The following is a 22,535-nucleotide window of genomic DNA, read 5'->3' on the forward strand; positions in this document are numbered from 1 at the left end:
GGTAGGCTACAGTCCATGGCTTAAGGTGAAGGTGCCAAGGGTTAAGGTGAAATGGAGGCAGGGTGGTGACCATGGTGATAGGAAAGTGTAGCAAGAAGGATTCAGTGTGACGCAACTATTTGTTCTTGACTGAAGTGGTGCATTCCAAATCTACAGGTGACAGATTACACAGAGGTAAATGTTGTCATCCACTCCCTAAGTCATATCCGACCCTTTGAGACCCCATGGACTGCAGCATACCAGGCCTCCCTGTCCCATACCATCTCCCGGAGTTTGCCCAGAACTAAACATACACGTACAAACACACACGCACACATTCGAGTGAAATCTGAATAAACTTGATAGATTATATCAGTGTGAATTTCGTGGTTGTGACAGTGTTCTGAAGTTAGACAAAAGGTACAGATCTCTCTGTGTTCTTTCTTACAATGCATGTGAGTCTACAATTACCTCCAAATAAAAAGGTAACTAAAGGATATGTATACGTGGTCAGCATTGGATCCCGGGTGCTTATGCCCTTTATGAATGTGAACATCTGGGCTGGATGAATCCTAGAAGCCTTGTTTTCCTCTGGGCCTCTACTCCTTCTTTTTAAGTGGGTTTCCTGCCTCCTGGCCCCGGTAGTGTCTGTTGGTACCTGTCCCGTGGTGGTGGGAAGCCAGGCCGGCTCACCTGTGGCCGCATTGATGGTGGCTGGGTCACTCTCCTTGTCCCCCTTCACCGCAGACACTCCAATCCCATATTCAGTTCCTGGCCTCAGCCCTACGAGAGAACGAACAGGTTGAGATTCAGTCCAAAACTGGACAAACTTTCGGAGGACCATAAAAAGGCCCCTGAGCTAGGCCCTGAAGGCTACGATTTCTCAACAGCTGGACTGTTCCACAGCCTAACTCACTGACGCCAGGGTGAGAGGGACAGTGGGGCACTGGCTATTTTTCTCTCTTTGGAGGGTTGCAAGATAGGGACATGCTCCCAGGGACGGTCGGGTCGGGGATGTGGAGCCCACCTGTGAGCGTGGTTCTGGTTGTAGTTTGTTGGCTTCTGGGGACTTCTACCTCTGCATGGTCACCTCCAGAGATGGGTGCGTACTTAATTCTGTAACTGTCGGCGGCCGCCTTGACGTTCCTCCACTCCAGGGTGATGCTGTTGTCTGTCTGGGAGATGCGGCGGAGATTCCTGGGAGCATCCAGGCCTGTTTGGGAGAGGAAACGGCATTGGTACTGAGAACTCCAGGCCCGGGAGACTGGGAGTCCTTGTAGTTCATGGTGAGACGTGAAAGGTGTCTGCCATTGGAAAGAAATGACCCACTCACCCTCTGGCTCAATAGCTAAAGCACACATCTGGACAAGTACTACACATTGGACACTTTCTTCATTATTAAATCACCGTGATACTTCAATCGTTCATGTTTGCCACTGATTTTGTACTTAATAAAAACTATACAAATTGCAAATTGGCTCTGTGACTGGAAGAACAGGTTTGCCGTCTTCATCACTGGATTTTTAATGATTTACAGAGAGCTTACCGAGCTGTCAAAAAATATTTAATGAATGAATGATTGACATTCTGGTACCTTGAAAATAGCTCCCTAGTACCAGAAAAGACTCTGATGCTGGGAGGGATTGGGGGCAGGAGGAGAAGGGGACGACAGAGAATGAGATGGCTGGATGGCATCACCGACTCGATGGACGTGAGTTTGAGTGAACTCCGGGAGTTGGTGATGGACAGGGAGGCCTGGCGTGCTGTGATTCATGGGGTCGCAAAGAGTCGGACACGACTGAGCGACTGAACTGAACTGATAAAAGGTTAGAAGTCATCTTTGTCATTCATGCTTTCTGTATACTACATTTTACTATTACAACATTTATTTGAATTTTATTTTAACCAAAATGTCTGAGAATCTCAGACCAGCATCTTCTATGCAGGCAAAAAGTTTTCTTTATCCTTAGAAGGTTATTGGGGAAAATTTTTTTTTCCTTGAAAAATGGATCAATCGCTACAGTATTCTAAAATAAAAACCCTCTTTCCGTTTTTTTCTTAGTAAAAGGAGGCTGGGACACGCACTGCCATGGAGTGTGGGAGGAGCCCGGCGAGCCTCCCTTCCCCGGGGCAGTCATCAGCTGGCAGTGGGGCGCGTTACCCGTTGTGAAGGTCTCTCTGGCGGGGTTGCTGGACATGTCGGCCCTGCGGGAGGTGAGGGCCACCTCGTACTCGGCGTCCGGCTTCAGGTTCCCAATGGAGTACTGGCTCTCCTCGTGTGTGAGATCAATGCTGGTGCGGTCTCCTGGCACGTCTTTGATCCCGTACGTGAGCTCAATGCTGTCGATCTCGGCCAGGGGCTTGGACCAAGTGATCAGAGCGGTGGTGTCTGTGACATCTTTCACCTCGATCTGGCTGGGGGCGTCCAAGCCTGTGACAGGCAGAGGAGACAGGAGTTTTAGAGACCAGGGCCAGTGCCAAGGGCTGAGCAGAGAGGGGGCTTGCAGTCTTCCAAGTGCATGAGTGTACATTTAGGTGTATACTGGCCAGTTGACTTATTTTGTCTTTTGGAATCTCAGTTTCCTATCTGATAAGCTCTAAGTACAGAGGATGATTGCTACCTTGTAGACTTTTTTTGTTTGGTTTTCAAATGTTAATGGAAATAAAGCATGCAAAGCATCTAGCACAGAGCCTGCTACATAGTAGTTATATGACAAACAGTCATGATTATTATTATTATGACTATCACCATTATCATGAGTTTAAGAAACACACAGGGGCTGTTTCACTTGAAAAACACTGACTCAGTTTCTGTGGTTTTCCAGTGAGACAAAACTCCCTAATTGGTGACGTCTCCATCAGAATAATGGAGCAGAAAACCGATAACGTACGGAAAGTTAGCTCTGAAGGGAACGATTCAGGTAAGAAGGTCATGGCTATCTCAAGCCTGCCAGTCTCTGAGTCCTCATCTCGGCCCTCCTCCTGCCCCACTGGCCTTGTGCTTGCTACTCAGACGGCGGACCTCTCCTCCAAAGTGCGTTGCTGCCCCTGCACTTTCGGTTCCCCTGTTTCTTCTCTCTGAGATTGCTCTCTCCCTAGAAATCTCCTCTTCATCCTGCAAAATCCTTCTTATGTGTCACTTTCTAACACAAACCCTTCCTGGACCCTGTTGCAAACAGATAAACACACACTCCCTCCTCTAGGAAAGAGTTTCAGCTTGCAGGATGACTGAGCTCTAGAGATGTGTTGTACACCATCGTGCCTCCAGTTGACAATACTGTCTTACACACTTGAAAGCGTGTTCCCACTGAGTCAGTGGTGCCATCTGACCATCTCATCCTCTGTCATCCCCTTCTCCTCTTGCCCTCAGTTTTCCCTAGCATCAGGATTAAGAGGGTGGAGCTCAGGATATGTGTTCTTATCAAAACAAAAAGGAAGAGCTTCTGTATATTGTACTTTCCTAACTATTCCAAACCAGATTTCTCTATGGTTTATTCAGACTGCATCATACCATCTGTATAGTCATTCTTTCATTGAGAGACTGGGTCTTTGACCTTTCTGAATCCACAGCGTAGCATCAGGCTTTGCCATCTATGTTTTACCTTTTTTCTAATTATGTAAAAATTTTAATGCATTAAAACATACCAAGCCTAAAATTAAGACATTACGGCATCCAGTCAATGTTTCTTTCTTCATTTTTAAACATAGTTAGGTTTGTGTTTTCAGCATTCATGAGAAAACAATATTGAGTGAAAGGAACTCGGTTTATAAAGGGAATGAGAAGGAGGAATAATGCAGAGTTGACTGAGAGAAAGCTGCAACGTCTATTCTTTGAACCCGAGGTGTTGATGTGTCAGCCTCAGCTCACAGACGGTGAAACTAAGGCACAGTGAAAGTGATGCTGCAATTCAACAGCGGAGCTCGTGTTCCATGTTCTTTGAGGTGCTAGGAAACACCCAAACCATACCTACTGTCTTTCTTAACAGCCCTTTCACTAAAGAAATAGAGATTCAATTAAGGACACTGATCTTCTCCTAGACTGGGATCCCTTCAATCCAGGAGATTAACATGGTCTTGCGTTACTGTGTGCCAAGCACAGCACTTTGTCACTTTAAGTCTTAACTCTCATGACTGCGCCATAGGGAGATACTAGGAACCCAGTTTCCAGATGGTAAATCTGAGGCTCAAAGAAGTGAGTCTGCCTAAAGTGGTGGTGAGTGGTGAAGCTAGAATTCAAACTCAGGGCTGTTTGGGTCCAAAACCCATGTTCCTTCTCCTTAAATGTCAGTGCCTCTCAAAACCACTTACACATCAGAAATGGTTGTTATACAATCTCTATATAGAGCCGAGAGGGAAGGAGTTGAAAATGAAAACATTAAGATCCTTTCTTTAAATTTGGAAAAAGATCAGGTATCAGCAAAATAAACAGGTAAGAATCTGCCTCTGAATGTTAGTATTTATGTGATTATGAAACTTCAGATGTTGGGATGTTTGTCCTGCAAGAAGAAAATAAAGCAACCAGTCCCCAAATTCAGATTAAAAAGAAAAGGGCAGATGAAAGAAACGCCGTTTGTATTTTCAGTGTACTGTCTCTGTGTTTGATCTTTTCTATGCCTTTCTGGTGATCTAATGATTTTTTTTCTTGTTGGTGCCCTTCTTCTACCTACCACAGTGGTATGTTGTCAAGAGGATGGAAAACACTTGCTTATAAAAAAAGACAGTCTTATGAATTGGATTGTTGGATCTGAGTTAAGCAAAATGTGCAAATATTTAAATGCAAGATGTTCTTTCTTGTCATTAGTCAACAGATGTAAATTTTCCAATCACTCCCTGCCAAGAAGAGTCAATTCCTTGAGCAGCTGGCATACATGCTATCTTGAAGAAGATAAAGAGATTTTCCCAAATGTCAGCACAAAATAATTTTATTTATTTATTTATAAAAATTTGCTTCTCTGTAGAACAATTCCAAATTCAGGATTTTTATTCCGCAAATGATCTAACAGTGCCACATCGACCCCCAAGAAGTTCTGACATCTTAAGTACTGAGTTACATTTTTATTTAGGTTCCTGTTGAAGACAAGGAATTAACACTGCATAACCCAGAGCCTAGTCAATGTTATTGGTAATGGGGTTAAAGTCATAAAACTAAACCTGGGCTTAAAATTCTTGCCCTGATAGGACTGACCCCATGGTATTAGTTAAGTTGATTCCGCTTCTCTAAGCCTCAGTTTCTACTCTTTAAAAGAACAGCATTAACAGTTGCCCTACCTCTTTCATTAAGACTGGTTACTAATATCAAATCGGATGATGTGGATTCGCTAGAATCTCAGGTATTTTCCCGAATCAGTGCCCCTTTGAAATGTCACACTGAAGCGTCTCTCATAAAGAGATGCGTCCATTTCCCCACCCTTTCCATCTGGACCGGCCCTGAGATTTGCTCTGATGGAAGTGGCCCACTGCTGGTTGTGAATTTGCTCAGCTGCTGAGAGGCCAGGTCCAGGCTAGCCTGTGGGAGGCTGGGGGTCTGTGTGGGGCAGAAGGACACCATCCTGGCTGAGGCCATCCTAGGTCAACCGTCCCCCAGCCCACACAGATGCTTTAAGTGAGTTCAGTCGTGAACAGGAAGATCGTCCAGCCCCAGATAACAAACGTGAAATCGTTTCAAGCTACTAAGTTTGGAGCTTGTTTTTTAGGTCGCAAAAGCGAATTGATACTGCTGCTTTGTAAGAGAGCATGCTATTGACTAGAGGTGCTTTGCAGTACAACAAGCTTTACAGTGGTATTAAAGGCAATACTCACGGGTAGTTGTCACTCTCTTCAGGCCAGGGCCCCGGGTATTGTTTTTCACGATGTGCAAGGATATCTCATACTCCTGCCCGGGAGCCAGGCCAGTCTGCCGGTACGTGGTCTCCGGCCTCCGCAGGCTCTTGGTGATCTCTCCCTCATCTTCTTTATTCTGAAATACAGAGGCACCTTCGTGAGACCTAAGGCGACGCCAGACCCTTCGTTTATGTGATTCATTCATTTTGTGTTCCTTCTCCCCGCTTTCATTCTTTCATCTGTTCACTAGGCACTTACTAGGCATCTGATCAGTATGGGGGTGCTGAGGATAGAGAGACGATAAAGACACATCTGTCAAGATGGTTTCTCCCTCCCATAGACCTCTCTATTCACCCCTTTGACGCTCAAGATAACTGAGAGGCGTGAGAAGCACGGGCACTCTGGAGCCACGAAATCAATCCTCCCTTTCACAGATGAGAAACTGGCACCCTAACAGTCAGGTGACTGTCCCATCGTCACATAGTTGTAAGTGGCAGAGCCTGGCTTTGAACTCAGGGACCCACTTCCCTGTCTCATATGTGCTTTCAGGCAGAGAGAGAAAGGATACTCAATCTCAGATATGCCCGGAGGCATTTGAGACAGGGACCATTTCATTTTCTTTGTCTAAAACATTATTGGAGTATAGTTGATTTACCATGTTGTGTTAGCTTCTGCTGTATAGAATCAGTCACTACATATTCGGTTATTATATACACATTATTGCCTCTGAGTGGAGATTTGCAAGACTGTAACAGGCAATTCGGAGAAGGCAATGGCAAGCCACTCCAGTTCTCTGGCCTAGAAAATCCCACGGACGGAGGAGCCTGGTGGGCGGCAGTCCGTGGGGTCGCTAAGGGTCGGACACGACTGAGCGACTTCACTTTCACTTTTCCCTTTCACACATTGGAGAAGGAAGTGGCGACCCACTCCAGCGTTCTTGCCTGGAGAATCCCAGGGACGGGGGAGCCTGGTGAGCTTCCGTCTATGCGGTCACACAGAGTCGGACACGACTGGAATGACTTAGCAGCAGCAGCAGCAGCAGCAACAGGCAATCAGAAGCTAGAGATGACTTGCCATCTATTTGTCTAGGCACTCAGTCCTAAATGCCATGCTTTTTGACTTCTTAAAATCAAATCAAATAGATGCAGACTCACAGGGGGCTAATTAGAGCCTTGAGTGCATGTGTGCTTAGACATGTCCAACTCTTTGCAACCCCATGGATTGTAGTCCACCAGGCTCCTCTGTCTATGGGATATCCCAGGCAAGAACAGGGGACTGGGTTGCCATTTCCTTCTCCAGGGAACCTTCTGGACCCAGGGATAGAACCCACATCTCTTGAGTCTTCTGCATTCGCAGGAAGAGTCTTTACCACTGTGCCACCTAGGAAGCCCTTTAAATTAGAGCCTTTCCCCCCACCCAAAGCCAAGGAAGCGGAGTCGATGGAAAAGCCTACAGAGCCCCGTGAGCATCTCTCTGGTTCTCATGGACAAACATGCCCGCTCATCTTCTGTACTCCTTACCATATTCCGGAAGATGACCTCCCATGTTTCAAAAGCGATGTCCAGAGGATCCCACTCCACTTCCACAGATGTCTCCTTGATGGACTTGAATTTGAGACCTTCAGGTGTAGGCAGGTCTGTCAGCAAGAGCACAGAGAGGAGGTAAGAATGAGTCCATGCGTGACAGGGAGGGAGAGACATGATTCCACTAAACCTCACGGGGCTGATCGTCAGAGCTGGAGTCTTTTTAAGGGTTCTTCTTGGATGCTGTTGACTTTGAGGCATCATGAAAATTAATATAAGGGCCAGCCATACAACTGAATATTTGTAATTTCATACGCTTAAACTTAATATGAGCATAAACTTTAGAATCAGACATATGGACTGATCACATGTAATGATCATAAGCTCTATCTTTACAACTTTTGTGTGCTTGGTTGAGTTGGACAAAATGCCCTGAACCTTAGTTTCTTCACCCAAGAGAAGGAGGGTAAGTATGCCTGCCCCTGGGGAATGTTTTGAGACTAAATGATGAATTCCACAATGACTGCTGGCCGTGGTTCCTGGCCTGAAGCACAAGTTTAATAAAAAGCAGCCAAGGTTATTCTTACGAAGCAAAAAAAGACCAATTTCTAACCACAACTTGCATTTTAAGAGTGGAGGTAATTTTTCTGATGTTGAACTCTTAAAGGAAGAATAACTTGAAATGTAATGTTTCCACTTTTGTATATTTTAAATATTTGTACAGTGAGTTCCATAGAAAAGTAATAGTAGAACAGAGTACTTAAGACTGCCAGGGTTCAAATTCCATCACGACTACATATTAGCTGTTTGGTTTGGAACAAAAGGCTTAACCATTTGGGGGTCTCAGTTTCCTAATCTGTAAAATGGGTTAACAATAGCTCCTGTCTCATAGGGTTATTGTGAGTTATATGAGTTAGCATGTGAGGAGTGTCTTTAAAAATATTCAGTAAGCTGTAGGAAAACATATGTATATGTGTGTGTGTGTGTGTATAGCTGAATCTGCCATATGGCAGAAATTAACATTGTAAATCAACTACATTTCAACTTTTTTTTTTAAATTCAGTGGACATCACTGGATTCCAGAGTTTTAGCTGGTGTAACTGTATGAAGTCAGCCATTGACCTGTGGGGCAAAAGTGAGGCAGTAACACATGCTGGTGGGGGTGGGTTATGCATTGGACAGGCGGGGGGCAGTTGAGACTGCCATGAGGGGTTCTGTGCACTCACATGTGGCCACCCTGGCACTGACTGGAATGCTCTTCTTGTTCTCCAGGATGGCGAACACACGGATAAAGTACTCCACACCAGGCTCCAGTTCCCGGATGGTGGTGGACGTCTGGTCTCCAGGGACCCGGAACTGCATTTCCAGGCCATCCTCGTGGGTGGGCGTGTACACAATGAGGTACTCCGTGACCCGCATCTCATTCTCCCAGGCCAGGTTTACGGTCTCTTCCGTCACTTCTGTCACGATGAGGTCTTTGGGAGGGGACACTGGCAGGAATAAGGAAGGACAGCTTGGGTCAGATGGTTCAGTAACACACTCTATGGCTCACAGCAGGGGCATGATTGATGAGTCTGCATTTTAGAAGGTTTGGGGCCTCTGTGATTGGCAGGGGAAGACACAGGTCCAGCCTACTGTGTCTCATCTTCAAAACTCTTTGGGGCCACCCCTTGCCTTCAGGGTCAAGTTCCAGGTCTGCAGTGTGGCTTTCAACTTGTTTCTACTCCCTGGACCTTAGTTCATATTCAGGCCATCTGCAGGAGAAAGTGAAGCTTGAGCCTGGCTTTCTGCTCTGAACTTCAAGTCATACATCCTTATTTAGCCCTTGAAGGGTGTTTTAGGCTCATCTGGTCCAACTCTTTCCTTTTCTTGGAGGTGAGTGGGACTTGCTGTACTTTGCTTACTCATCAGATTTGGAACTCACTTTTCCTCCCTGCCAGATTGGTGTGTTCCTTCCATACAGGCTTCCCTGGCTTGGCCACGTCAAACAGAGCCCCATGTTTATTCTTATGTGCTGATGGCTTTAATCAAGCTGAAATTCTCTGTTACAAGTATATATGGTGGATAAGGGAAGTACAAAGACCCTCATTAAACATGAACAATATTGGTCTTTGTGTGTTTCTCTTGACTTGAATAAATGCCCTGTGCTAACTGCTGGGCTAATGCTCCTCTAAGGCACTCAGAGTCCTTGGGATCAAGGACAGCAACAAAAAGTTGATTTAAGAGACAAGCCTGCTTCATAGGTAATCAACATTGGTCTTTAGCTGGGCATGCATTTAAAACAGTTTGTTTTATGTAATCTCACTGTCCATTCAATTGAGTTGAATTTTAACTCCATCCAAATAGAGGGATTTAGTTTATGATGTCATGTCAGTTTTACACGTCAGTGTGTAGAGTAGGAAAGAAGGTTGATGTTTAGCAAAAGGGAGGTAATCATTTCATCTACCTTGTCTTGGGCACCGGGTGTGAAACTCAGAGTAGACAAGTTACCAAGATTCAGGTACCAGCTGTGTGATCTATAAGCTGTGTGTCCTTGGGACAATTCCAGACCCTCTCTGAGCCTCTGACCCTCAAATAGGAAGCTCTGAAACAGGTGAGAGACCAGGGATCCTTCAAAGAGTGTGTGCTTGTGTGTGTGCATGTGTGTGGAGTGTAACACGGAGACCTCCAGCACATGCCAACCGCTGACGCCAGTTCGCTGGAGGCTGCTACTCACCCTGGGAGCAGTCTTCGCCGGTGTATCCCTCATTGCAAATGCAGCGGCCAGAGACGCACTGCCCCCAGTTGCTGCAGTCGTTGGGGCAGGAGCGCTGTGCACAGTCGGGCCCGGTGAAGCCCTCGTGGCACACGCACTGGCCGTCCACGCAGCGGCCCTGGCCGTGACAGTCGCCGGGACACCTGCGCTGTGCGCAGTCGGGCCCGGTGAAGCCCTCGAGGCACACGCACTGGCCGTCCACGCAGCGCCCGCGGCCGCGGCAGTCGCCGGGGCAGGCGAGGTCGGCGCAGTCGGGGCCCGCGAAGCCGTCCTCGCACACGCAGCGCCCGTCCACGCAGCGGCCGCGCTGGCTGCAGTCCCGGGGGCAGCGGAGCTCGCGGCAGTCCTCGCCCGTGTAGGCGTCGTCGCACACGCACATGCCGTTCACGCAGCGCCCGTGCTGGTGGCAGTCGTGCGGGCAGCTCATCTCGCTGCAGTCGTCACCCTGGAAGCCGGGCTGGCACTCACAGCGCCCGTCCACGCAGCGCCCGCGGCCGTGGCAGTCGGAGGGGCACCGCCGCTGCCCGCAGTCCTCGCCGGTGTGGCCCTCGTCGCACACGCACTGGCCGTCCACGCAGCGCCCGTGGCCGCTGCAGTCGCGGGGGCACTGCAGCTCTCCGCAGTCCGCGCCCGTGAAGCCGTCGTTGCACTCGCAACGCCCGTCCACGCAGCGGCCGCGCTCGTGGCAGTCCGAGGGGCAGCGCCGCTCGCTGCAGTCCGGGCCCGCGAAGCCCTCGTCGCACACGCACTGGCCCTCGTCACAGCGGCCGCGGCCGTGGCAGGCGTGGGGACAGGCGAGCTGGCCGCAGTCCTCGCCCGCGAAGCCCTGGTCGCAGGAGCAGGTGCCGTTGAGGCAGCGGCCGCGGTCGAAGCAGTCGTTGGGGCAGACGAGCTCCCCGCAGTCGTCGCCCGTGAAGCCCTCGTCGCACACGCACTCGTTCTCCACGCAGCGCCCGTGGCCGCGGCAGTTGTGCAGACACAGGGGCTCCCTGCAGTCGTCGCCCGCAAAGCCCTCCTGGCACACGCAGCGGCCGTCCACGCAGCGGCCGTGCTCCTCACTGCAGGGCACCGGGCAGGTCTCCTGGCTGCAGTCGAGCCCGGAGTAGCCTTCGAAGCAGACGCAGGCCCCATCCACACACTTGCCCTGGTCGTTGCAGTCGCTGGGACAGGCCAGCTGGCCGCAGTCCTCGCCGGTGAAGCCCTCGTCGCACACGCACTGGCCGTCCAGGCACTGGCCGCGCAGGTGACAGTTGCCTGGGCACTCGGGCTCAGAGCAGTTGGGGCCTTTCCAGCCGGGTTCGCACACGCAACCGCAGCCTTCCGTGCTGAAGTTGCCCCTGCCGCTGCAGAAGGGCCTGGTGTCCACGCGGCCTGCAGGGAAGAGAAGAGAGTCTCTCTCTGAGCAGGGGTAGCTCGCTTTCTTGGTTTCTACCCAAAAAACCCAGATTCAAATTTCGTTAGAGCAAGGTGGCATCTCAGGCCCCGGTCTGGCTTGAAAATCAATTGCTTATTGTGTGAAATCAGGTGAGGTTGCCTGGCTAGCTCAGTCTGTTAGAGCATGAGACTCTTAATCTCAGGGTCATGGGTTGGAGCCCCACATTGGGCTGGTCTTCTATTTTGGGTTTCCCTGGTGGCTCAGATGGTAAAGGATCTGCCTGCAATGCAGGAGACCTGGGTTTGATCCCTGGGTCAGGAAGATCCCCTGGAGAAGGGAATAGCAGGCTTCTCCAGTATTTTTGCCTGAAGAATTACGTGGACAGAGGAGCCTGGTAGGCTGCAGTCCATAGGGTTGCAAAGAGTTGGACACGACTGAGTGACTATCACTTTCACAGCCAATGACACTAGGAAGGCATTCTTAAGCTATTCTCTCTGAAATTGTGTGTGTGTGTGTGTGTGTGTGTGTGTGTGTGTGTGTCCATCCCTGGGGAGAAGACTTGTTTTCATCAAATTTTCAGGTGTTCCTGTGACCCCAAGGGTTACAAACCACTGCCTGTGGAATGCATCTTGCTGGGCTATGTTTTTACTTCTCCCGTAGTTAGCCAAGGTTAGCCACGTAAAAGAATAAGTGTTTCACCAAGAAATAATTGTTGAACTGAACTCAGTTCTGATGTCTTGATTCAATAACTGTGCTGCATCTGTAAAATGACTTAGACACTCTGGAGCTTAGATTCTCCGTCAGGTGGGACCCATGGCCCACTCACCTGGGGTCGATTGGGTTAAATGGGGTCCACGGTTGTGCTGATTCTGATTTCCTCTTGCAGAGGATCTTGGTTGACTTTAGTCGGTATATGTGCTTATGTGAGCAAAGGTTTCTAAATTTTCGGTAACTGAAACGAGGCAGCTAAGGAGTGGCTTTCTAATTCTGCTAGGACAACTTTCCATTAGACTCAGCCTCCACAAAGCTCATGTGCATCCATCTTTTTCTATAATGTCTTGGCTTAAGTTGCAGCAGTGGCTGGTGTGGCCTCCATGGAACCAAGGGAAAGAAACAAACAAAATTTGCTCCATTTTATCTGTATCTAAATACAGTTGCATTCATACAGTGTATCTCTTTCCTGACAGCAGGAAGGAAGTCAATTCTAAGAAAAAAGTTGGCTTGAAAAGTGAGAATCTAAAACTATGTCATCTAGTATGGTAGCTGTTAGACACATTTGGCCTCTAAACCATTAAACTGTGGCTTACCTGAACTTTGTTTTTTTTTTTTTTAATTTATTTTTTATTGGAGGCAGATTATTTTACAATATTATATTGGTTGGTTTTGCCATACATTGATATGAATTTGCCCCGGGTTTACATAAGTTCCCCCTCCTGAACCCCCCTCCCACCTCCCTCCTCCCTTTATCCTCCCTCTGGGTCATCCCCGCATGCCAGCCCCGAGCATCCTATAACATGCATTGACCCTGAACTAGTGATTCGTTTCACATATGACAACATACGTGTTTCAATGCCATTCTCCCAAATCATCCCACCCTCACCCTCTCCCATAGAGTCCGAAAGACTGTTCTATACATCTGTGTCTCTTTTGCTGTCTCGTATACAGGGTTATCATTTGCATCTTTCTAAATTCCATATATATGTGTTAGTATACTGTATTGGTGTTTTTCTTTCTGGCTTACTTCACTCTGTATAATAGGCTCCAGTTTCATCCACCTCATTAGAACTGATTCAAATGTATTCTTTTTAATGGCTGAATAATACTCCATTGTGTATATGTACCAAAGCTTTCTTATCCATTCGTCTGCAGATGGACATCTAGGTTGCTTCCATGTCCTGGCTATTATAAACAGTGCTGCAATGAACATTGGAGTACACGTGTCTCTTTCAATTCTGGTTTCCTCGGTGTGTATGCCCAGGAGTGCGATTGCTGGATCATATGGCAGCTCTATTTCCAGTTTTTTGAGGAATCTCCACACTGTTCTCCATAGTGGCTGTACTAGTTTGCATTCCCACCAACAGTGTAAGAGGGTTCCTTTCTCTCCATATCCTCTCCAGCATTTATTGCATGTAGACTTTCGGATAGCAGCCATTCTGACTGGTGTGAAATGGTATCTCATTGTGGTTTTGATTTGCATCTCTCTGATTATGAGGGATGTTGAGCATTTTTTCATGTGTTTGTTAGCCATTTTTATGTCTTCTTTGGAGAAATGTCTGTTTAGTTCTTTGGCCCATTTTTTGATTGGGTCATTTATTTTTCTGGAATTGAGCTGCAAGAGCTGCTTGTATAATTTGGAGACTAATCCTTTATCAGTTGCTTCATTTGCTATTATTTTCTCCCATTCTGAAGGCTGTCTTTTCACCTTACTTATAGTTTCCTTTGCTGTGCAGAAGCTTTTGATTTTAATTAGGTCCCATTTGTTTATTTTTGCTTTTATTTCCAATATTCTGGGAGGTGGGTCATGGAGGATCCTGCTGTGATTTATGTCGGAGAGTGTTTTGCCTACGTTCTCCTCTAGGAGTTTTATAGTTTCTGGTCTTACATTTAGCTCTCTAATCCATTTTGAGTTTATTTTGGTGTATGGTGTTAGGAAGTGTTCTAGTTTCATTCTTTTACAAGTGGCTGACCAGTTTTCCCAGCACCATTTGTTAAAGAGACTGTCTTTTCTCCATTTTATATTCTTGCCTCCTTTGTCAAAGATGAGGTGTCCATAGATGCGTGGATTTATCTCTGGGCTTTCTATTTTGTTCCATTGATCTATATTTCTGTCTTTATGCCAGTACCATACTGTCTTGATGACTGTGGCTTTGTAGTAGAGCCTGAAGTCCGGCAGGTTAATTCCCCCAGTTCCATTTTTCTTCCTCAAGATTGTTACCTGAACTTTGATGTGCTCTAAATGTGAACTACAAACACTCTGTATTTCAAAGAGGGCATACAAGAAAAGAATGTAAAATAGCCATTAATAATTTTCATATAGTTTCCAAGCTGAAAGATTATTTACTTATATTGGATGAATGATTAAAATCACTTTACCTTTTCCTTTTTCATTTAATTAGTGTTGACTACTGGAAAAGTTATGATTAATTACGTAAGTGGCTCAGATCATAGTTCTAATGGATAGCACTGCATTAATGAGTTTTTAAAGCTATTCTTTTGGGTTCTATTAGTCCTATTCTGTGAATCCCCTCTGCATTTTACTAGGGGTTGAAAGAAGTGGAAGATGAACTAATTTGTACATAAACTTTTTTTTTTTTTTTGCCTTGGAAACCTAAGGGATGGCCTTCAGCACTCTCAATTTATGATGATTAGGGTTTATTATGATGATGACTAGCCTTTCCAGCCGGGTTCCGACATGCAGCCACAGCCTTCAGTGCTGAAGTTGCCCCAACCACTGCAGAAGGGCCGGTGTCCACGCAGTTACAGTAGCCTCAATTTATGATGATTCGGGTTGCTCTTGATTGGAGCGACTCTTGAAATAATCTGTCAAATACTTTCTAGTATTTTTTTTTATTTTATGAGTGGCAGAAATAGAGATATTTTTCACCTCTGATTTAGCCTTGTTGAAACCTGTGTATTTCTATCAACTTCAGGGAGAAATATCAATAACCTCAGATATGCAGATGACACCACCCTTATGGCAGAAAGTGAAGAGGAACTAAAAAGCCTCTTGATGAAAGTGAAAGAGGAGAGTGAAAAGGTTGGCTTGAAGTTCAACATTCAGAAAACAAAGATCATGGCCTCTGGTCCCATCACTTCATGGGAGATAGATGGGGAAACAGTAGAAACAGTGTCAGACTTTACTTTTTTGAGCTCCAAAATCACTGCGGATGCTGACTGCAGCCATGAAATTAAAAGATGCTTACTCCTTGGAAGGAAAGTTATGACCAACCTAGATAGCATATTAAAAAGCAGAGACATTACTTTGCCAACAAAGGTCCGTCTATGGCTATGGTTTTTCCAGTGGTCATGTATGGATGTGAGAGTTGGACTGTGAAGAAAGCTGAGTGCCGAAGAATTGATGTTTTTGAACTGTGGTGTTGGAGAAGACTGTTGAGAGTCCCTTGGACTGCAAGGAGATCCAACCAGTCCATTCTGAAGGAGATCAGTCCTGGGTGTTCATTGGAAGGACTGATGCTAAAGCTGAAATTTCAATACTTTGGCCACCTCATGCGACGAGTTGACTCACTGGAAAAGACTGATGCTGGGAGGGATTGGGGGTGGGAGGAGAAGGGGACGACAGAGAATGAGATGGCTGGATGGCATCACTGACTCGATGGACATGGGTTTGAGTGAACTCTGGGAGTTGGTGATGGACAGGGGGGTCTGGTGTGCTGTGATTTATGGGGTCGCAAAGAATCGGACACGACTGAGTGACTGAACTGAACTGAACTGAACTTAGGGAATGGAAATGAAGACAAAATTCCAAAGTGGCGAAATTCCTTAAAAAAAAGATGCACCTAGAGACAGGCAGAGTTCTGGAGAAACACAGGCGCCTCCAAAGCTCCTGTTTCTTATTGCTCTTTATGTCTTCTTGTGTCAGGTGCTTAACTTTTTTGAGTCTCGTTTCTTAGATCTATAGAATGGGGGTATTAAACCTTATCCCAAAGGGTTGTTGGGAGGATTAAATGAGACAGTGAATTATAGTACCTGGTATTTGAGTGGCCAAAAAGTTCATTCGGGTTTTTTGTGGGCTGCAAGCCACCCCAATGCATAAAGGACTCAGTTCACATGTGATTATCATCATTGTTGCCTTTAAACTGGAACTTTTTTCCTATTTCCCCCAAATTTTACATCACTGTAGGCGGTGCTGTAACTTTGTGAGAACACCAGGGTATGGAATACTGTCATTTCAGTCCTAACTTGGCCACTTATGTCAGGACCTTGGGGAATCCCAGCTTCCTTCTTGGCCTTAGTTTTCTTATTTATACAACAGGGTGATGGGGGTACATTACTACCTTTCAGAGAATGATTTTTCGGTTAGGGATTTCAAAATACATTCTTAGGGTTTCAGGGTATGGAATGAGCAGATGTCATCGTCAAATAAGTTTTAGAAGTGAAGTGAAAGTCGCTCAGTCGTGTCTGACTCTTTGCGACCCCATGGACTAAACAGTCCTTGGAATTCTCCAGGCCAGAATAGTGGAGTGGGTAGCCTTTCCCTTCTCCAGGGGATCTTCCCAACCCAGGGATCAAACCCAGGTCTCTGGCCTTGCAGGAGGTTTCTTTGCCAGCTGAGCCACAAGGGAAGCCCTAGTTTTAGAAACTAGTACTTAAAAGTAAGATAGGATTTTTCGAAGCAAGATTTCTCAGAGGCCTGAAAATTCCTCTGAAATATTTGTCACCATGACTCTCCAAGAGCCTACTAGATATGGTTACATTCTCCACAGTCGTTTGTTCATTAAATCTCTTTTGAATGAACACCTTCTGAGGCTGGTTCCACAGGGAACCCACTCTAGAAACAACTGACAGATCCTGCCCGGCTCACCGTCCCTCCCGTTCTTACAGTGAGGGGCTGGACCGGTCACCAGCTCCTACCTTCAGCAGACTGGAGGCAGCAGCCTGCTCCCGAGGTGCACTGTTCCCGCAGGGAAGACACCAGGTTCTCCAGCTCCTCCAGTCTGCTCAGAAGCTCCTTGACATCAGGAGCAGCCGCACAGCCACAGGCCCGGCGGGGGATGTTGATGCGGTGAGTGAAGACGATCTGGTTTTCCCCGTCCACTGTGTGCTCCTGGAAGCTTTCCCTGGGCTCTGATGGTGGGGCCAAGTCTTTCTCCCCGCTGGCAGATTCCAGATCCACCGAACACTGGGACCCCACGGGCAGCTTGATATTGTAGACGTGATTAAACACCACCGGCTGGTTTTCCTCTGGCAGGGTGACATTCATCCCACTCTGTCGCTTGTGTCGGATGACTTTCTTGAGGACGCCACCTTTGGCCGGGAGGGCAAGCAGAGCTAGGAAGAGGCCTGCCAATAGCCGAGTCATGACCCCCATGGTGGAGGTGGGTTTGGCTGAATGTCTCAGGGTGCTTGAGGTCCTAGGGTATCTCACTCTTCGGCGGAATTGGGGATTCAGAAGCAGAGAGCAGAATCCAAATCAGTTGTTCCTGATCTTCTTGAAGGCGTTCTCTCCTACGAGTAAATAAAGGATAGCAAAAGCTTGTTAGTATCTATTGCTAATTGAATCCGTTGAATATCTCCAGTTCTTAGTTAATTTTGATGTTCTGTTTCCTGTGTGTGAAGATCTCCTTTTATTCCTTCAGTATGTGCTGAAGTGTAGTCATAAAAAGGTCTCTAAAAGAATTTTGCAATCATGAAGGAATGATTTCACTCACAATTCAGTATTTGGAAATATAAGGAGACAGGAGAAAGGACAAAACTTTGGAATAAGACAGATCAGATGTGGTTTGGATCTAAGCCCTAACTCTGGGCCTTTGGGTAAGTTATATAACTTTCATTTGTCTTATTTTACTTCTGTACAGTGAAGATCATAATATCAGAGTCAAAGTAATGATGTAAGTGAAAACATTAAGGCAGTCATTCATATATTCCTGAATCCCTTCAATATTTGCTGAATGAGCACACTGAGTGATATGAAGGTCACAGTCCCATAGATGTTGAATAATTTCTCCCTTCATTATTGACTCTCCAATCTGAAATTAATTGCATCTGCTGGTTTGCCTCTGCTGTGGGAAGCAAAGGTTAAAATGCAAGACTTTAAAAGGCAAATCGAGTTTTTATTCCAACTGAACATCTTACTAGTAATGTGATGGTTGGAACAGTATTCTATATCTTTGAACTTTAGTTTCTCTTCCTTTTTATTTCTAAAACTTTAAAATATCAGGTTTTTAGAAGAACCTGACAGAATGTTCCAGGACCAGTTATCCAAGCTATGACCAAGGGCAAAAGATGACTCAGAAAAGGTATCCATGAGCCCTTGCTGTCTTCTGCAATCAACAAGGACTTAAAGTACTCTTACTGAGTGTTTTTTCTTCCTCTCCCCTCAAACTCATAATTGAAGCCTTAACTCTCAGTATGACTATATTTGGAGATAAGGCTCTTAGGGAGGTAATCAAGGTTAACTGAAGATCATGAGGGCTGCATCCTAATCTGATGATAGTATCAGTGTCCTTATAGAAGAGGAAGGGACTCCACGTATCTCTCTGACTTGGCCTTTCTATCTTGTGCACAGAGGAAAGGCCATCTGAGGACACAGAGAGAAGGTGGCCATCAGTCTGCTTTATTATTCAAATTAGTTTCCTAATAAGAATTTGTGGATCTTTGATGTAGGCAAACCCACCGGATGAAAATTATTATGAAGAAGAGAACTTGGCAAGTTGTCTTCTTTCAAACTACCATAGCCCATCTTAGTTGTTTACTGGACAAACATTTATTGATTGGGTATTCTACTGCAATTGTTTGAACTCTCTTAGCCTTCCACAGAGTCCTTCTTTCTCACCCTCTTCCCATCAGGTCTTCGCTTTTTTTTTTTTTTTTTTTATGAGGAAGGGCCACAGGCCAAGTTTGAAATGCTTTTGGACTTTCACCCAAGACTTTTTTGTGTGTTGCTAAATGACTTAAATTTCCATCTAAAAGGCTGTTAGAATCATTGGTTGAGACTTAAAGGCAACGAGTCTAGGGAGATAATGTCCGGAGTATGGGTTGAGTGAGGGTTTCTCGCTCTGTGTGTAAGACACATGCACTGGCACAGCCAGATGCTCTATCGTTTGGAGGACGGAAATGTGATTCTTGAGGTTGTGTATTTCCCATATTGGCTCCCGGTGGTTTGAGGGCAGTGGGGTATTTTTGCACTTCAGGAAAGACTCATTATACCTTCAACGTGGTGGAAAATGTCTAGACTTTGGAACTAGACATACCAGAGTACAAATGCCACTCACTAACTTTATGACTTGGGCAAGCTACTTGTCTGTCCATCCTAAGTCGCTCAGTTGTGTCCTACTCTTCGAGACCCTATGGATCATAGCCGACCAAGCTCCTCTGTCCATGGAACTCTCCAGGCAAGAATACTGTAGTGGGTTGCCATTTCCTTCTCCAGGGGATCTTCCCGACCCAGGGACTGAACCTGCATCTCTTATGTCTCCTGCACTGGTGGGCAGGTTCTTTACCACTAGGGCCACCTAGGAAGCCCGGGCAAGCCATTAATCCTCTCTAAACCAAGACTCTTTCGAGTCCCTTGGACTGCAAGGAAATCCAACCAGTCCATCCTAAAGTAGACCAGTCCTGGGTGTTCATTGGAAGGACTGATGCTGAAGCTGAAACTCCAACATTTTGGCCACCTCATGTGATGAACTGACTCACTGGAAAAGACCCTGAGGGAGGGATTGGGGGCAGGAGGAGAAGGGGACGACAGAGGATGAGATGGCTGGATGGCATCACCGACTCGATGCACACGAGTTTGGGTGAACTCCGGGAGTTGGTGATGGACAGGGAGGCCTGGCGTGCTGCGGTTCATGGGGTCACAAAGAGTTGGACACAACTGAGTGACTGAACTGAACTGAAACCATGACCTCACTTGTACAATGAGGGATCAAAATCCTTCCAGAGGGAATTATGAATTAAAGATCTGCATGGAAAACACCCAAAATGGTATCGAGGCCATAGTAGGCACACATGAAAAAATAGCTGCTGTTTTTTGTACTCTGAGGACCAAAACCTAGCATGAGTCCAAGCCAATAGCCTACTTTTGCTTCAGTTTGACCTCCTCACTGAATCCCGTCCTAAGCCCAGCAGCCACCTGGATCTAGATCAAAGAGGAGCTGCAGAAATCACTGGTGTGTAAGGGGGTAAACCTTATGAAGATAAATTTACTAGAACTGGAAATATTTATACCAGAGAAGCAAACATACAAAGCAAATAACAACCTTTAAAAATGTAAAATATTCTCATACAGACAGCTGGCTGGTTCATGTCTCCTCTGAGGACAGACCTGGGGAAAATTACTTTAGGTTGCAGTTTGTTACATATAAGTTAGACATGAAGGATCATGTTCTGATAGTAGGGCTTTTAAAATCAGAGGATGAGTCTTTAAGAAAGCACCAGCAGAAGCACTTCTTATCTTCCTAGGAAGCAATCAGGTGACGGAAGGTCTGGAAAAGGTCTCGCAGGAGGAAAGAATGCAGACCTGTGCATATTTATTCTGTGGTTGAGAAAACCAACGTGGGGAGGAACAGGATTACTCTATAATCCCTGGGGTACCAGGAGCTGGCTTGTCCCCTGTGGCCTGAAAGGACAGAACAAGTGCCCATATGTGTGTGCGTTGCAGGTGGAGAGGAGGATTGGTTATGAGAAGGCACATTTCAGCACAATAGGAGAAATACATTTCTTTTTCTAGATTTATTGGAGGATAGCTGTTTTACAGTGTTGCGCTGGTTTCTGCATACAACAACACAGATCAGTTATAATCACAACTATATGTGTGTGTGTGTGTGTGTGTGTGTGTGTGTGTGTATCCACTCCCTCTTGAGCCTGACTCCCACCACTCTAGGTCATCATGGAGCACCAGGCTGGGATCCCTGTGTTATGCGGCAGCTTCCCATTAGCTAGCTATTTTATACATGATCGTGTATGTATGTCAATGCTACTTTCTCCATTCACCCCATCCTTTCCTTCTCCCGCTGTGTCCATAAGTCCAGCAGGAAGAGAGATGCAGATGTAGAGAGAGGCCTTGAGAAATACATTTCTAATTGGAATTACCCAATAGAAAGGGCTTTGGATAATATAGCAAACTCTGAGTCGCTGGTATATAAAATGAAGAGTGTTGAAGAGCACAGATATATAGACAAACTGTCTTGAGTCTGAGTCATTGTTCAACCACTTCCTTGGACAAACTATTAGCTATAATGCAAGCCAGAGTCACGTCATCAATAAAACATGCTATGAGTGTTATTGTAGGACTCCTGTAGAGTCTGTATGAGATACTGTGTGTAGAAGGAACAGGACAGTCTTTGGCAGCAATGAGAGCTTTTGTAGTGAAAAATATGAACTTCAATGAGTATCTTTTTTCCAGGATTTTCTTTTTCCCAACTCTTGAAAATCCTATCTTGGCATAGGTAAGTCTGTGTTTCCTTTTTAAGCAAGGATGAGTTCTGCAGTGGAGTGAAGCTCTCTCTTTCTCAGAACTCCCAGGCGAATGTGTCTTGGGAGACTGTCTATCTTTATCCATATCCATACATCTACATCTCCATCTTTAAGTCTACGTCTATACCCACACCTACACCTCTACCTAAGTCTATATCTCTGTGCCTATACCTAAAACTCTCATCTATCTCCCATCTATCAAGTCATCTATGTTCTGTCTTCTATGGCCAGACTAAAGGAGCTGTTTGTCAATGTTTGCCAAGGAGGGCTGCAGGAAGACACACAGCTTTTGTATTGACTCAGTACATAGATGCTTGGGGTCACACATCCAGGACAAAGTGCTCTATCCAAGCCATGAATGTTGCCATGCTCTGTAACCTGTCTTGGCATATATGCTAAATGCAGAAAAACACACATGTGGATCATACTCTGCTTTCTGTTTTTATCAAAAGAAAATGTTACAGCCAGATTAACTCTTGCGATTGCGCTGGTGATCCTTTAGATGCCTCCTTTCCTGTTAACTTCTTAAGCCCCATTCATCTGGAGAATAACGACAACAACAAAAGCACCTTAAAAATTTTGTCATGAGACAAAAGGGTTAAGAGGAAGAAAATTCTTTGGATTCGTTGGTCTAGAGCTGCACTGTTCAGTATGGAGGTCACTAGCCACAAATACAACTGAAAATTCCATCCTCAGTGGTACTACTCACATTTCAAGTGCTTAATAGCAATGTGATGAGTGGCCATAATATCAGACAATCTGGCTAGGGAACAATTCCATTGTTGTAGGAAGTTCTATTCACCAGTACTCGTATAGAAGGCTGCTTGGTAATATTAAGCCTATAGTGCAAATGAGGAAACTGAAGCTTAGAGGTCAAAGAAAGTCTAAAAAAGAAAGTCAGGAGAGTTGTTAAGTCTCCTGTATTAGTATA

The 22,535-nt window shown here is 45.9% G+C and overlaps 1 protein-coding gene and 1 non-coding gene across 8 annotated transcripts in view; one reads left to right on the plus strand and one right to left on the minus strand.

The window, feature by feature from the left end:
* Positions 1–22,535, minus strand: part of TNC (tenascin C) — a 107,335-nt gene that overhangs the window by 59,592 nt on the left and 25,208 nt on the right. For all 7 annotated transcript variants that reach the window (XM_088838311.1, XM_055427742.2, XM_055427743.2 and 4 more), the window contains exons 2-9: positions 17,045–17,638; positions 10,039–11,448; positions 8,549–8,812; positions 7,320–7,435; positions 5,779–5,935; positions 2,141–2,410; positions 1,007–1,192; positions 673–762 (exon numbers count right to left, since the gene is read on the minus strand). In XM_088838311.1, coding sequence (XP_088694437.1) covers positions 673–762; positions 1,007–1,192; positions 2,141–2,410; positions 5,779–5,935; positions 7,320–7,435; positions 8,549–8,812; positions 10,039–11,448; positions 17,045–17,501 — 2,950 coding nt within the window. In that variant the 5' untranslated portion in view covers positions 17,502–17,638. The remainder of the gene's footprint in view (positions 1–672; positions 763–1,006; positions 1,193–2,140; positions 2,411–5,778; positions 5,936–7,319; positions 7,436–8,548; positions 8,813–10,038; positions 11,449–17,044; positions 17,639–22,535) is intronic.
* On the plus strand, positions 11,610–11,683 carry TRNAK-CUU (transfer RNA lysine (anticodon CUU)). Its single transcript has one exon. It is a non-coding gene; the product is annotated as a tRNA-Lys (tRNA).

The sequence above is a fragment of the Moschus berezovskii genome, chromosome 7 (genome assembly GCF_049115385.1).
Source record: "Moschus berezovskii isolate FMDL1 chromosome 7, NW_MosBer_1.0, whole genome shotgun sequence".
NCBI lineage: Eukaryota > Metazoa > Chordata > Mammalia > Artiodactyla > Moschidae > Moschus > Moschus berezovskii.